Source organism: Equus caballus, chromosome 26 (assembly GCF_041296265.1).
Source record: "Equus caballus isolate H_3958 breed thoroughbred chromosome 26, TB-T2T, whole genome shotgun sequence".
Lineage (NCBI taxonomy): Eukaryota > Metazoa > Chordata > Mammalia > Perissodactyla > Equidae > Equus > Equus caballus.
Window position 1 is genome coordinate 42353260 of NC_091709.1, and position 13079 is coordinate 42366338.

General features: G+C 49.4%; 1 protein-coding gene across 2 annotated transcripts; it reads left to right on the plus strand.

The window, feature by feature from the left end:
- The first annotated feature begins 350 nt into the window (after nt 1–350).
- GET1 (guided entry of tail-anchored proteins factor 1) lies at nt 351–13079 on the plus strand. Of its 2 annotated transcripts, none has more exons than XM_001491997.7 (5): nt 351–644; nt 8367–8532; nt 9416–9483; nt 10678–10792; nt 12159–13079. In XM_001491997.7, exons 1-5 carry the CDS (start codon nt 543–545, stop codon nt 12230–12232), a joined length of 525 nt encoding a protein of 174 aa, XP_001492047.5. In that variant the 5' UTR covers nt 351–542; the 3' UTR covers nt 12233–13079. The 2 variants fall into 2 exon arrangements, with proteins under 2 accessions (XP_001492047.5, XP_070108330.1); XM_070252229.1 differs by lacking the exon at nt 351–644 and adding an exon at nt 6546–6780.

Consider the following 13079-nt stretch of genomic DNA (forward strand, 5'->3'; position numbering starts at 1 on the left):
ATACTTGTTTTTCAGGTATGCAGTGTTGTATATTGCTTATTTTTCTTGCCGCGCTTAGTTTTGAAATATAAACTTAAGACATTTTACATATGATTACTTCCAAAACATTTTTTTTACTGTTACCTGCTACTCTAATTACAGTAGTTGTCTATTTATGGAAAAGTTTATTTTGAATTAAATGCACCATAAAAAAAGCACTAAGCACATCATAACAAGTGATTTGCAGAAACGACGAAACTAGAGCATCGGTGGTAACCGAACCACGAGGCCCTGGAACTTATTCCGCGCGAGTCCTGGGGCGCGCGCGAAAAGGCTACGGAAACCGGGAAGGCCAAGCAGGAGGCTGGAACGCGTTACTCAGGACCGCGTGGGCAAGACGGCCCCGCCTCCCTGCGAGTGCGGCGCAGCGCGCAGGCGCGGCGGCACGGCTCTGCGGGGCACTGGGGCCTCACTGCGCAGGCGCGGACGCCGGCGTGGTCCCCATGGAGCTTTGGTAGCGGAGTTCCTGCGGTGGCTTAGCCGGCGCCGTGGGAGCGTCCGGGATGAGCGCGGCCGAGGCCGACCGCTGGGCGTGGCTGCTGGTGCTCAGCTTCGTGTTTGGGTGCAATGTCCTCAGGATTCTCCTCCCGTCCTTTTCGTCTTTCGTAAGTGCTGCCTGGCCTTCCAGGGGCCGGCGGGTCGCCGCTCTGTCCCCTGGCGTGGGCACAGGGGTCTCAAACTGGCCGCGTGAGGGCCGCGTTCGGCCCCCAGAAGGGTCTTGGTTGGGCTGTTTTCTGTTTTAAGGTTTTTTTGAGCTAGTTGCTAGCGTCTAAAAGCTGCAAAGCTTTACCCTCAAATCCGGATTTCTGGATTCTCGGAGAGGAAAAGAAAAAAAAGCAAAAACCCTTGCAACACTTGGCCACGTTTTCACGTGGCCCCAGTCCTCAGGCTGGGCGTCCTCAGTGCCCCTGTGCCAGCCGCCCCCACTTCCGTTATTCCCCGGACTCTGGAGTGGTCAAGCAGACTTCGGCTGCTGGGGAACAGTGCCTCGTGCAGCACGGCGTCCAGGGTTTGCGGGAGGCCTTGGCCTTCCTCGCACGCGGTGCCAGCTGTGCCAGCTGCGGAAGAGACGGATCTCTGGGTGCAGGGGCCCCCATTCTTGGGGTGGGGTGGGAGACAGTGTAGACAGGGAATCTCGGTACTGTGTGATGCTTCCTGTGTCTCAGGGAGCGACACTGAGGAGCACTTTCTCTGCGAGGCGTTTGCCCAGGCACGAGTACATCACTTCGTGTCCAGTTGTTAGCGCTGCTCTGGGAGGTGAATGTTACCCCATCTTCCTTTAGCTCCCAGGGGCGGAGTCTGACTCAAGAGGGTCTAGTCGTTGCACTAAGTCATTCGGTTAGTGACTGTTGCGGTGGAGATTTGATCCCTGGTTTGTGATTCTCCTAGTTCTGCCCCTTTGCCTTATGCAGCATGCATAGGGGTTTGGTGGCTAATTGGATGGGGGTGTGTATGGGCAACAGAGAGCTGTGCCCCGGGGGAGGGCGCCCTCTGCCCAGGGCCAGTGTGAGGCTCTGACTCAGACTGAGACTTTAAAGATTGAGCCCATGTGTTGTAGCACTGTGTTGGGAAACTCAGTTCTCCCTGCTTTTCTCTCTTGCTGTGAGTTGCTGCTGGTGGTGGTGTATTTGAGACTAGGTGGGATTTCTACTTCTTTATGTTTTATTCTACCAGTATTCATTGAGTCTAGGAAGAAAGACCTGGCCACCCATATCCGAGAAAGTTGGCCATGGAAACCCTATGAATAGTGAATAGCTGTGGAGCATTTTCTTATGTATCGCTGGAAGGTGAGAGGATGGAGCCAAAAGATCAGGCAGGGTTCTGCTCTGCCGTACATATGGGTGCTGAGCTGGAATCGCCTCCAGGGCACTAACATTCACTGAGTGCCTGTTTTGTGTCAAGCTCTATTCTAGGGCCTTACCACCCCTATTGTTCTGAGGCATAGGGACTTCTCTCTTAGTTCCTGTCCCCCCTTCAGAATCTTTCCTGATGCCTCCTCGTCTTTAAGATGATGTACCAAGTACTTAGCACTGCATACAAGACCCCTGAAGAGCTGGCCCTGCTCATCTTTTTTCTTCTTTTTAAAAAATTGTGGTAAAATATACATAATATTTACCATTTTAACCATTTTCAGGTGTACAGTTCAGTGGCATTAAGTACATTCACATTGTTGTGCAGCCATCGCTGCCATCCATCTCCAGAACTTTCTTATCTTCCCAAACTGAAACTCTGTACCCATTAAACACTAACTCCCTATTCCCTCTCCCTGGCACCCACCCTTCTACGGTCTGTCTCTATGAATTTGACTACGTAGGTACCTCATATAAGTGGAATCATACAACATTTGTCCTTTTATGTCTGGCTTATTTCACTCAGCATAATATCTTTGGGGTTTATCCCTGTTGTAGTGTGTGTTAGGATTTCATTCCTTTTTAAGGCTGAATAATATTCCAGTGTATGTATATACCACTTTTTGTTTATCCATTCATCTTTTGATGGACATTGTGGTACTTTGTACCTTTTGACTATTGTAAACAATGCTGCTAGAATATTGGTGTACAAAGATTTGGTCAAGTCTCTGTTTTCAGTTCTTTTGAGTAAATACTCAGAAGTGGAATTGCTGAATCATACAGTAATTCTACATTTAATTTTTTTGAGAAACTGCCATACTGTTTTCCACAGCAGCTGCACCATTTTTACATTCTCACCAGCAATGCACAACAGTTGCAATTTCTCCACATTCTCCAACACTTGTCATTTTATTTATAAAATTAGATAATAGCCATCCTAACAGGTCAAGATGATATCTCATTGTGGTTTTGATTTGCATTTTCCTAAAGATTAGTGATGTTGAACATCTTTTTATTTGCTTATTGGCCATCTGTACATCTTCTGTGGAGAAAAGTCTATTCCCGTCCTTTGCCCCTTTTTTAATTGGGCATCAGGAGCTGTCCCCAGGTGAAGGGCGCCCTCTGGAGACCCAGAGCGGGAGTGAGGGGCTGTTTGTTTTTTTGTTGTTGAGTCAAGAGTTCCTTAGATATTCTGGATATCAACTCCCTATCAGATAGATGATTTGCAAATATTTTCTCCCATTCTCTGGGTTGCCTGTCCATCTTTCTTGCAGTATCACGTCTATTCTTTCTATCTACCCCATCCTATTTCACCTCATGTTGGAGCCACATGCAACTAATCTCATTTGGTCAAAGAGGCCGTGTGGGTTTTATGTTCCTCTATGAATTGTTCATAATTTCTCATTAGCTGCGGGGGAAGGAGGCGTGTGTGTTTGGGTATGGCAGCAGCTATAAATAAGACCAGCCGTCATCTCAGGCTCCTTCGCCAAGCGTGTGCTCTGCAGCTAGGCCCCTGCCACAAGAGGTTATTGCTGCAGCCTAGACATGGCTGAGGCTTGCGCAATCTAGGGTGGCTGTTCATCATTTAGATGAAGGAGGACTGGGTTTGTCCTTGGACCTGTGTCAAGATCTGTGTTGCTTCCTACAGGCTGTATAACCTCTCTACTCTCAAAGCAGTTAGCTTTCTTAAATCTGGTTCCCTTTGATGGCACATAACACTCTTTGTCGGAGTTGTTCACCAAGTTCAAAAGGAAAACAGTTATTTTAGCAGAATGCAGCCCCCCTTGTTGGCGTTCAAAACAAGGAAAATAATGAAGAGATCTGGCCTGCCTGGTCCCTGAGTTTGGGGTGAGGGTCAGTGAAAAGCTGTAAGGAACACCGTGGTCCCGTGCTGCTCCTTCACGACCATTAGAGGCTGCCCCATCACAGGCCCTGAGATGAGCACTAAAGCAGGAAAGCCTCCCCACCACGAACAGAAAGTTAGACTGGGAATGGGCCACGCCCCTATACTTCAGATTATAACTTTCCCTACAGTGTTTATGATGATGCTTCTGTCCAGCCAGAAGCAAGGGAGGGGCGCGGTCAGGAAGTCTCTGAAGGATCGGAAGCCCTTGGCCCAGCAAAGCCTCTCAAGGTCCTGCGAAGGGGTCTCAGCCGGATACTGGGGTGTGGTGGGTGCCTGGTAAGCAGACCCCCAGTCCCTGCTGCTGACTTGGTTGGAATTTTCCTGAGTTCTTTCTTCCCTTCAAGCTGCTCACTGGACGCATACATGAGAAAGCGTAGTTCATTTAGTAGGCGGGCCAGGACTTTCTTCCGCCAGAGGCAGAGGAGGAGGGGGGACAAGGATGCTGGTAGGAGAACGCTGGCTCTGCGCGGTTTGCAGGGAGTGGCACTGCGCAGGCGCCTGGGGCTGACACGGCGGAGGGCGCGGTGAGGGTTCCGCGAGGCCCTCGCACTGCGCAAGCGCAGCGGCCCCTTCTGCAGAGACCACTATTGTGTAGACCCGGGACGTGGCATGCTGCAGGCTGCCGTCCGGGGTTTGGGTTGTGGGGCTCACTGCGATTTTTATATTGGACGAGTTCGAAATTACCTTAATTTCCTGCTCTAAAAAGTGGCCGCCTGCCTTTCCTCTAGGGGCCCGGGGCCCTGAGCCGAGTTATGGACGCTGCTGGACCTGCCCCTGTGGGCGTCTTCCCGAGACCCTCCCTCCTTCCAGGGAGCGCTGTCACCTAGCGATTTCCTGCTCTGGACCAGGCATCAGCATGGCCCCCAAGTATTAGTTTAGGGGCTGGCTGAGGGGGTGGTAGGGGTTGAGTGCGCTCATGCAGGTGGGGCTGTCCACGTGCGGGGGCCATTGCCCTGACGAGGGGTTCCCTGGGCGGCCCTGGCAGAACTTGGCACGTGGGGCTGTTCTGGGCCCGCAGCTTTGCAGGGGCCTTGGCCCTGTCATGGGATGAGGAGTCCGTCCCTAATGTTAGGGACACACCCGAGCGGGCACCCGAGCTCATCATTCCCGAGGTGCCCCCTGTGTTCCAGGAGGGGCTGGCCTTCCTTCGTCGGGCATCGATTTCCAGATGAATCTGGTCCAGAGAGGTGCCAGCCAGTGAGTCGCGGAGTGGGGATTTGAGTCCCCCCGGTGTGACCCCAAGGTCAAGCCCTGGCATTTTGTCTGTCGGCAAAGGCATTGGACAGGATCTGAGGGTGACTGCTAGGAGGATACTTTGAGCTCACGTAGGCCGGCGGCCAGCGTCTGGACGCAAGAGTAACAAGAAGGATTGGTCCTGGGGCCGCCCCATGGCCAGTGGTCAAGTTCCTGCGCTCTGCTTCCGTGGCCCAGGGTGTTGCAGGTTCGGATCCTGGGCGCGGAGATGGCACCGCTCATCAAGCCATGCTGAGGCCGAGTCCCACATGCTACAACGGGAAGGACCCACAGCTGAAAATACACAACTATGTACCAGGGGGCTTTGGGGAGAAAAAGGAAAAATAAAATCTTAAAAAAAAAAAAAAGAAGGGTTGGTTCTCTCCTCAAATTCTCCCACTGTCTGAGTTACCTTGATAAGATTTTTTAAAAACTCATTTTCTGCTTCAGAAGGCTTGGTGGACCCATCTCCAGGACCTTGAAAAGCTGTACTCAGCACAGCTTATCTGTTTCTGTCAGGTGAGAGGTTTAAAGTCCTGGAAGGTATTTTTGGGTCCATAAAGGTTTCAGAAATGTGTTCCTGTTTTAAAAATTAATATTTGAATTCTATTTAAATTCAATCTCATTAAATCTTACAATTCAGTTTATACTTCTAGCACATTTTAACACTTATGAAGAGACTTTGGATTAATGTTGGTGCCTATTTGCAAACTTAAATACTTCTAAAGGTTTTCAGTGTACTTATAGATGTGATATACAGTCCTTTTTTTTGAGCACTACGGTTGTCTGATTTAACCACAATCCTCTTCAGTTCCCCTCACGTTCATTTTCCCGCCCTCAGGCACCTTCCACTCCTGAGGAACCGTTTTCGGCCTGTTCACTTTTTAAGCGTTTTGTATATTCTCTATGAAGCTAAAGAATGTGTTTGCACGTCTGTTTCTTTTTAAAATCTAGTTTTAAAAGTCTGGTTTATTGATGTGTCATTTGCATTCAGTGAAATTTACTCGTCCCAGTTGGGTGACGTGGTGAGTTTTGGCCCACTTCCTCAGTATGGGAACCACCACCACGGTCAAGATAAAGGACATCTCTACCACCTCAAGAAGTCCCTCCCCCACCTTGCACGTGTTTGTTGTACAAAGTTTAAGCAGAATCTGTAGACTCCTTGCTCTTGAAAGATGCTTCTGTAATTTTTAAGAGAATTTGGCCCATCCCTATTTTCTTCTCAAGGGTGGGTCAGGCTGGAGTATATGTCCTTTAGTTAGAGTGTTGGGTACAGGTCAAGACAGAGGGGACGAAGACGGAGCTGGGTTTGAAGGCCCCGCATCCAGGCTCGAGGCCTGCAAGAAGCTACGCAGTAGCAAACACACTGCGCTACTGCGCAGGCGCCATGGAGATCTGCCACCCCGCCCCCGCGCTGAAGGCCTCCTTGCGCAGGCGCCGGGGAGGGGCCTCTGCGGGCATCCCGGGGACCTGCGCATGCGCCCGTGGCACTCCAGCCCCCCCCCCCCCGCCCCCCCGGGGGGGGGCGCGATTTCTGTCTCGGACTGAAGTCGTCCTACTGCGCGCCATTCAGAGCGGACCGGGAGCTAGAGGGACAATCTATTGTGCGCTTGCTACGTGTCAGTACACTTAAATACATTATCCCCTTTCATCCTTTTTTTATCTACTTTTAAAATTTTGAAACAAACAAACGTGCAGACAAGTTATGCATACAGTACAAAGAACTGATTTTGTTTCCTGAACCATCTGAAAGTAAGTTGTCACCCTGAGCCCCCTCACTCCCCGATTCTTCAGCGTGCACGCAGCGGCCTTGTCCACAGCACAGCAGTCCAGTTGTATCGCTCCTCTCCCGTTAGGGGGTTTCGCTAGTCCGGCGACGTCCTTTATAGCGAAAGGACCCCGTCAGCTCCGCGCATTGCACGTACTTGCCGTGTCTCTTCAATCTGGAAGGATTCTCCGTCTTTCCTTGGCTTGCTTGGCTGGCATTTCCGATTCTCGCAGGGCAGTGACTTTGCAGAATGGCCCTCTGTGGACATCTTTGTCCGATGTTTGGCGGGGATGGCACAGAGGAATGCGGCGTGCTCTGCATCTCATCCAGCGCCGTGAGCGTCAGTTTGGGGATGCTCACTCGGCACTCGGGGCCGGTTCCCGGAGGCACGCCCCGCGGACTTCTCAGTCCTCCCGAGCCTGCTCCCGGACTTCTCCGCTCCGGTGCACTTTCCTGGTCCGGGGGTCCAGGCCCGTCCTGGCCGGTTGTCCAACGCCACCTGGCGGCCGCTGCTATCTCGTCCCTGGCTCTGGGACACTGGGCGGCGTACGGGCAGATGGGGGGAGGGGGTTAGGAGGGGTGTGGAGGGGCTCCACACTTGAGTCCCCTCTGCAGGCTTCCTGGAGGGCGCTTGGGCCAGCCAAGTTCTGTGTAGGGTCTGGCTGTCAGAAGCGCCTCTTTACAAACACTTACGTTTATGTTTCTGTCTTTGCATCTATGGAAAACCGCGAGTTCACAACCATACCTCCAATTCTAATCCAACACCTCAGGATTCATTCTAGTTTCTTCCCCATCCCTATTTCTCTCTCCCTTTTCTGACAGTGAGAAAGCTGGCCCCCATCATCCTCAAGATGCTCACTCTATTTGATCAATCCTTATAGCTACTCTCCCGTCTCCACTGCTGCCCCCTCCCCAGGGTGGTTGCCCGCCTGCCCCACCTGCGCTCGGACACCTGTTTGGCTGGGTGCCTTCCTCTTGTCATGTGTGCCGGCCTCACTCTGCTCTGGCTCTGACTCCCAGGCAGGCTACCCTTGCTTGGAGACCCCATATCACAGTGCTTGGCTCTGACACCCCGCCCCCCTGCCAGCGTGCTCCTCCGCAGGAATGCCCTCCTCACTGTGCTTGGGCCCCGAGTCCCTGTGCTGGGCCACCGCCTCATCACTGGCACCCTGCACCCCTACCCTGCTCTGTCCACCTAATTTACGACTGAATTCTAAAGGAAGGAAGAGGATGCGTGGTCCTTGTCACCTGAATGACAGCTCTGGGGATGGAATCGCTTTTCACTGTATAATTACAATTTTACAGTTATAGTGAAAGATATATACTTGTACCATAGCAGTCCGTGGGCATGTCTGCAAAAGGAAAAATATTGTATGAATAACAATTCAAATCGGAAGGAGTTTTGTTTTTCCGGTTGTTACAGGGAGCAGGGGCAGGACAAGGCAGCAGAGGCTGGCTGGGCAGCTTGCCCAGTTGAAAGAGGCAGCGGATAGGATGGTGGAGGAGGTGGGGGAGAATGTCTGCCCCCCATGGAAAGGCGCTGATCTCAGCTGTCTGTCGGCTCCGCCAGATGTCCAGGGTGCTGCAGAAGGATGCAGAGCAGGAGTCACAGATGAGGGCAGAGATCCAGGATATGAAGCAAGAGCTCTCCACCGTCAACATGATGGACGAGTTCGCCAGATATGCCCGGCTGGAGAGAAGGATCAACAAGATGACAGATAAGCTCAAAACTCATGGTACTGTTCTCACTCGTAGTGTGGAAAGCTTCGTGAGAACTGATTAATAGGGAAACCTTTATATAAAGATTCACAGAATATATGCACTGATTTCTGGATGTTTTAAATGTTGATATAAACGTTTAAATTGTCTAGAAGAAACCCAATAATAATTGTTACTTTCTTATTTGCTGGTGAAGCTTTGCTTTCTAAACACAGAACCCTCCAGGATCCTCTTAGGTTTTCTTCAGAGCCAACTTGTTACTGTAGGTTGTCATTTTCAAATTCCAACACTTTTCTGAGAAAAGCCTAGAAAAAAGTCTCATAGTGGATTCTCTGGGCTTTTGTGAACACTCTCTAGAAAATGCCCAGCAATGTCCTTCACCGAGTGTAGACTTCAGGCTGGGGCCCAGGCTTATTCATCCTTATGTTTGCCACTGTTCCTGGTGATCTCTAGGATGGAGAGCACATTCTCAGGGCCGCCCGTGGGCTGAGTGTGCACGGTGAGAGCTGTCTCCAGGGCTGGTCAAACCCTCGGGCTACCTGGGCCAAGACAGACTAGACTCCCACTTACGGATTAGTGCGCTGTGTAGACCGCAAAATCAGGGAGGAGAATTGAGTCCTGTTGGGAAGGGCGTCATACGAAGAATCTCGGATTTAGATGAATAGCTTTAAGGGTTTTCAAAGCGAACGCTTCAAGTCTCACAATCTGTGTGATTCTATTTTAAATAATGGCATAGTGGGTGACTTTTAAGAAAGTCTGTTTTATATTTTCTATGAATATTGAGCAAATGTTACATAATGAGAAAATATTTTATGAGAGGGAATAACATTTCTGTGTGCTTGAATGTTTTCTTCATTTTTAAGGACTCACGTGATCATTTCACCCTGTTTTTCCTTTCAGTGAAAGCACGGACAGCTCAGTTGGCCAAGATAAAATGGGTTATAAGTGTTGCTTTCTACATATTACAAGTAAGTGCGCTCTGGTGTCACCTTGGGTCATTAAAGTCGATAGTGGACTCTCCTCCAGAGCTGTGAGGCCCCCAGAATCCAGGTCTGGAGCTCAGGCTTTTCTGCTTTCAGCTGCCGTGCCGCGTAGTCCGGCCAGCGTGCAACTCTGAGCGCTCTGGATTTGTAAGTTAGACCTAAAGAAAGCCTTCCTCTTGGTTAGAGTAGTTAAGTATGGGGTTGTGTAGCAGGTGGACATTGAAGTGAGTTCTTTCATGTGGCCTCTGTTCCAGGGTGGTTTGGGGGCCTGGGGGCTGAGGTGGGAGCAGCGTAGTTCGACTTCGGGTTTCCTCAGATGGTGGTCACTTTGGCCGTTGCTCGCTCCGTGGTGTGCGGCTGTGTCAGAGACTGTCTCCTGTCTGGGTAGGGAGCCCGTTGTCCTCGTTTAAGTCCCATGCCACTGATTCCCGACTTTCCTGTCCGGGGGCTTTTTACTTGTTTCGTTGCCTGTGGAATTATTCCTCTTTACCCTGAGGTGGTGGATATGCTGCGCACACACTTCAGTGGCCGCTGTAAGTGATCTCTGAGTTTCTGTACTACGTGTGAGCTTTACTGGGGCAAAGGACTTGAGCCTGCCCCCCAAAGCCCAGGTTGTCGGGTAGATTTAAGTACAGGGATCCTGAGGCGCTGTCACTGCTGTGAGATAGGTTTCAGGGACAGGAATGAAGCCAGATGCCCTCTTTTAGGTCTGCTCATTTGAGTGGCATGTTAAGGCCCCGAAGGGAGCAGAAGACAAGTGAAGGAATGAATGCTGCTAGGGAAAGGAGGAAGGAGAAAGCATCGCTCCTCTGCCCACCGCTTAAACTTGGAGAGGGCTCGCTCTGCACTCCTGCTAGCACTCGTGTGCTGATGCGAGAATTAACTAGTTTTTCAAGGATCTTAGAGGCCTCTGATTGCTTTTGTCACTAATAAGGTGTATTTAGCCTAGTCTGGCTCCTTAAAGGAGACACTCCATGAGGACAGAACACCTATGTTATGGGAGCGCTTGGTTTATCCGTTAATTTAATGGTGTGTATGTGTTATTGGTGACGGGATTGCCAGGGCTCAAGGTCGTGGATTTGGAGCGCTTCCTTGGTTTGCTGTCACCATCCCCCTCTTGCTGTGGTGGTTGGCTCCGGGACTGGCAGGTTGTCCCCCTCACCGGCAGTGTCTTTACAGGCGGCCCTGATGGTCTCGCTCATTTGGAAGTATTACTCTGTGCCTGTGGCTGTGGTGCCGACCAAGTGGATCACTCCGCTAGACCGCCTGGTAGCCTTCCCTACGAGAGTGGCAGGTAAGAGCTCCCTTGGGAGCAGCGGAAGGGTACGGGTGGGCTTATGTGCAGGGATGTAGGGGAAGAGGAGGTCACTCTGACGTCATCCTCACGGCCCATGTCACGAGTGGGCAGTGCCCTGGGTCTCAGCCTCACACAGGCTCGCAGTGGAGACACTGAGGTCTAGAGAAGTGGCTTCACTTGTCCAGGGTCACCGAGGTGCTAACTAGCAGAGCTGAAGTCACCCTGCGTCTGCTCCCAGAATGCAAGACTGGTCCCTGAGGTCCCTGACCCTGTTTATTGAAGCGCCACTTCTTGTTCCCAAGTGCCGTGACCGCCTTTCAGTTCCTGTCTTGCTTAGCCTCTCGGCAGCGTTTGCTGCTAACGGCCGTCCTTTATTTTTGAAAGGTAATTTCCTTTGGACGTTAACAGGGTAGGACGTGTCACTGTAGCATGGTTAGAAATGTAAGAACAATTAAAAAAAGTCTCATTAGCTATGGATAACCCCTCTTAACGTTGTGCTATATTTTTTCCAGTCTTTTTTTCTAATTGTTTTTATACAGTTAAGGGTCATCTGGCACATAAAATTTTTTACCCCTTTTTACTTTATATTCTAGGCCCTTTCCCATATCAATAAACATTTTTATTAAGGAATTTTGCATAGCTGTTGGATGAGTCATAATTTACTAATTTCCCTGTTAAAGGACGTTTGTTAGGCCCTAATGTTTTGCTGTCGAGAGTAATACTGCAGCACACGTCCTTGTCAGGCGGTCTTTGGTTGTGATTTGTGATAGTGCTGGAGGTGAATTATTAAGGAATGACTGTTTCAGAGATTTCCTATTTCTCCAGGTCCCCCTCCCTCCCTCCCCCCTCCCCTTATCCAGACACAGCGTGAGGGCTCTGCTGGCGGCTTCTCAGTGGTGCCCAGCAGAGGGGCTGGAGGCCGCCCTTCCAGGCATCCAGCGGGCTGTGGGCCCCTCTTGCAGCCTGTCTTGTTGTCTCAGTTATCAGTGGGGCAAGGAAGGTGTGGGTGGTAAACCTTGCCTCGTTCATAGTGCTTTTCCGAGAAGGGACAAACAAAGTCTCACAGGGTGGTTTTCCAGTCCACTAATATCATAAATAATGCTGCATATCTCTCACAGGAGCGAGAAATTCAAATCAGGGCCCATTCTGAGTAATTCCTGCTGAGTACAGAAGGCAGTCCTGTGAATCAGTAGAAAGTCTGATGAATTTGAAGCCATCAGACATGAACTTGGTCTTTCTTAGCCCAGCGCTGCTCAACGAGACGTGAAATGCTCTCCTTTTCTCTAAATTAAAGGGAGCAGAGGCAGGCGCTGTGGGCGGAACTCCTGGCGTGCTCTCTTAGGTTGAATTTCTTTATTTTTAGGTGGTGTTGGGATTACCTGCTGGATTTTAGTCTGTAACAAAGTTGTGGCTATCGTGCTTCACCCCTTCAGCTGAAAAAGACGACAAATCCGACTGTGACAGTTTTAAGAACGGATTTTCACCTAGTAGGTTAAAAATCTGATTTATACTGTTTTATTTTATTTTATTTTAAGAAACAAAAGCGCACAGGTTAGTTTTTTGTTGAACGTTTTTTGTTCTTGGACTTTATGTGAGGTTCTTCTAAGAATCACAATTTTCTACTCTTGTCATTGAACCAGAAAGGTCAGTCTGTCCTGCGTGTGTATGGGCCAGCAGAGTACCGGCTTTAGTATAAGAAATGTGTGACATTTTCAGCGTCTACATGTTGTTACTTATGATTTGCACTCTTAGCTTATTTTAAAGGTCACATTGCCAACTAGAAAGTCAGAATTTTCTCATAATTTAAGTAATTTAAAGACCTCGTTGCTATTTTTAATCCAGATTAGCTATTTAATACCACTACTAGAACTTAAAACTTTATTTTTTAATCTCATGCGGTAGTACTAAAAGAATAACACTAATTGACCTTGTACTTTTTTCTTCCTCTGTTTAAAGTGTCATTTGTTGGGCCAGCCTTTGCGTTGTGTTATCTACTTATTTGAAGCTGTTAACTTTTCATTACTGTGTTTTGTAAACGTGTTCATGAGACCACAGTGCATTGTTTTGTGCTTGAATTGTGTTTTGTATTTAAATCATTTCAAATGAAGTGTATTTTATAAGCATTTAATATTTATGCTGTAGAATGAAACAAAGTTAAAAAACAAACTTGGGAGTCTGATTAACTTAATTTGAGTGGGTACATGTTTGGCCCATAGAGTATAATTCTGCTAAATATTTTTTAAAACACTTTTTTCTAATTAAATTTTTGCAAGTGCTTGTGTGA

What these genes read in the sequence shown, in the direction of transcription:
- GET1 (XM_001491997.7), top strand. Translation starts at nt 543, where the DNA reads ATGAGCGCGGCCGAGGCCGACCGCTGGGCGTGGCTGCTGGTGCTCAGC. An exon ending in TCCCGTCCTTTTCGTCTTTC is followed by an intron (nt 645 to 8,366) that starts GTAAGTGCTGCC and finishes CGGCTCCGCCAG; the next exon opens with ATGTCCAGGGTGCTGCAGAA. An exon ending in AGATAAGCTCAAAACTCATG is followed by an intron (nt 8,533 to 9,415) that starts GTACTGTTCTCA and finishes TTTTCCTTTCAG; the next exon opens with TGAAAGCACGGACAGCTCAG.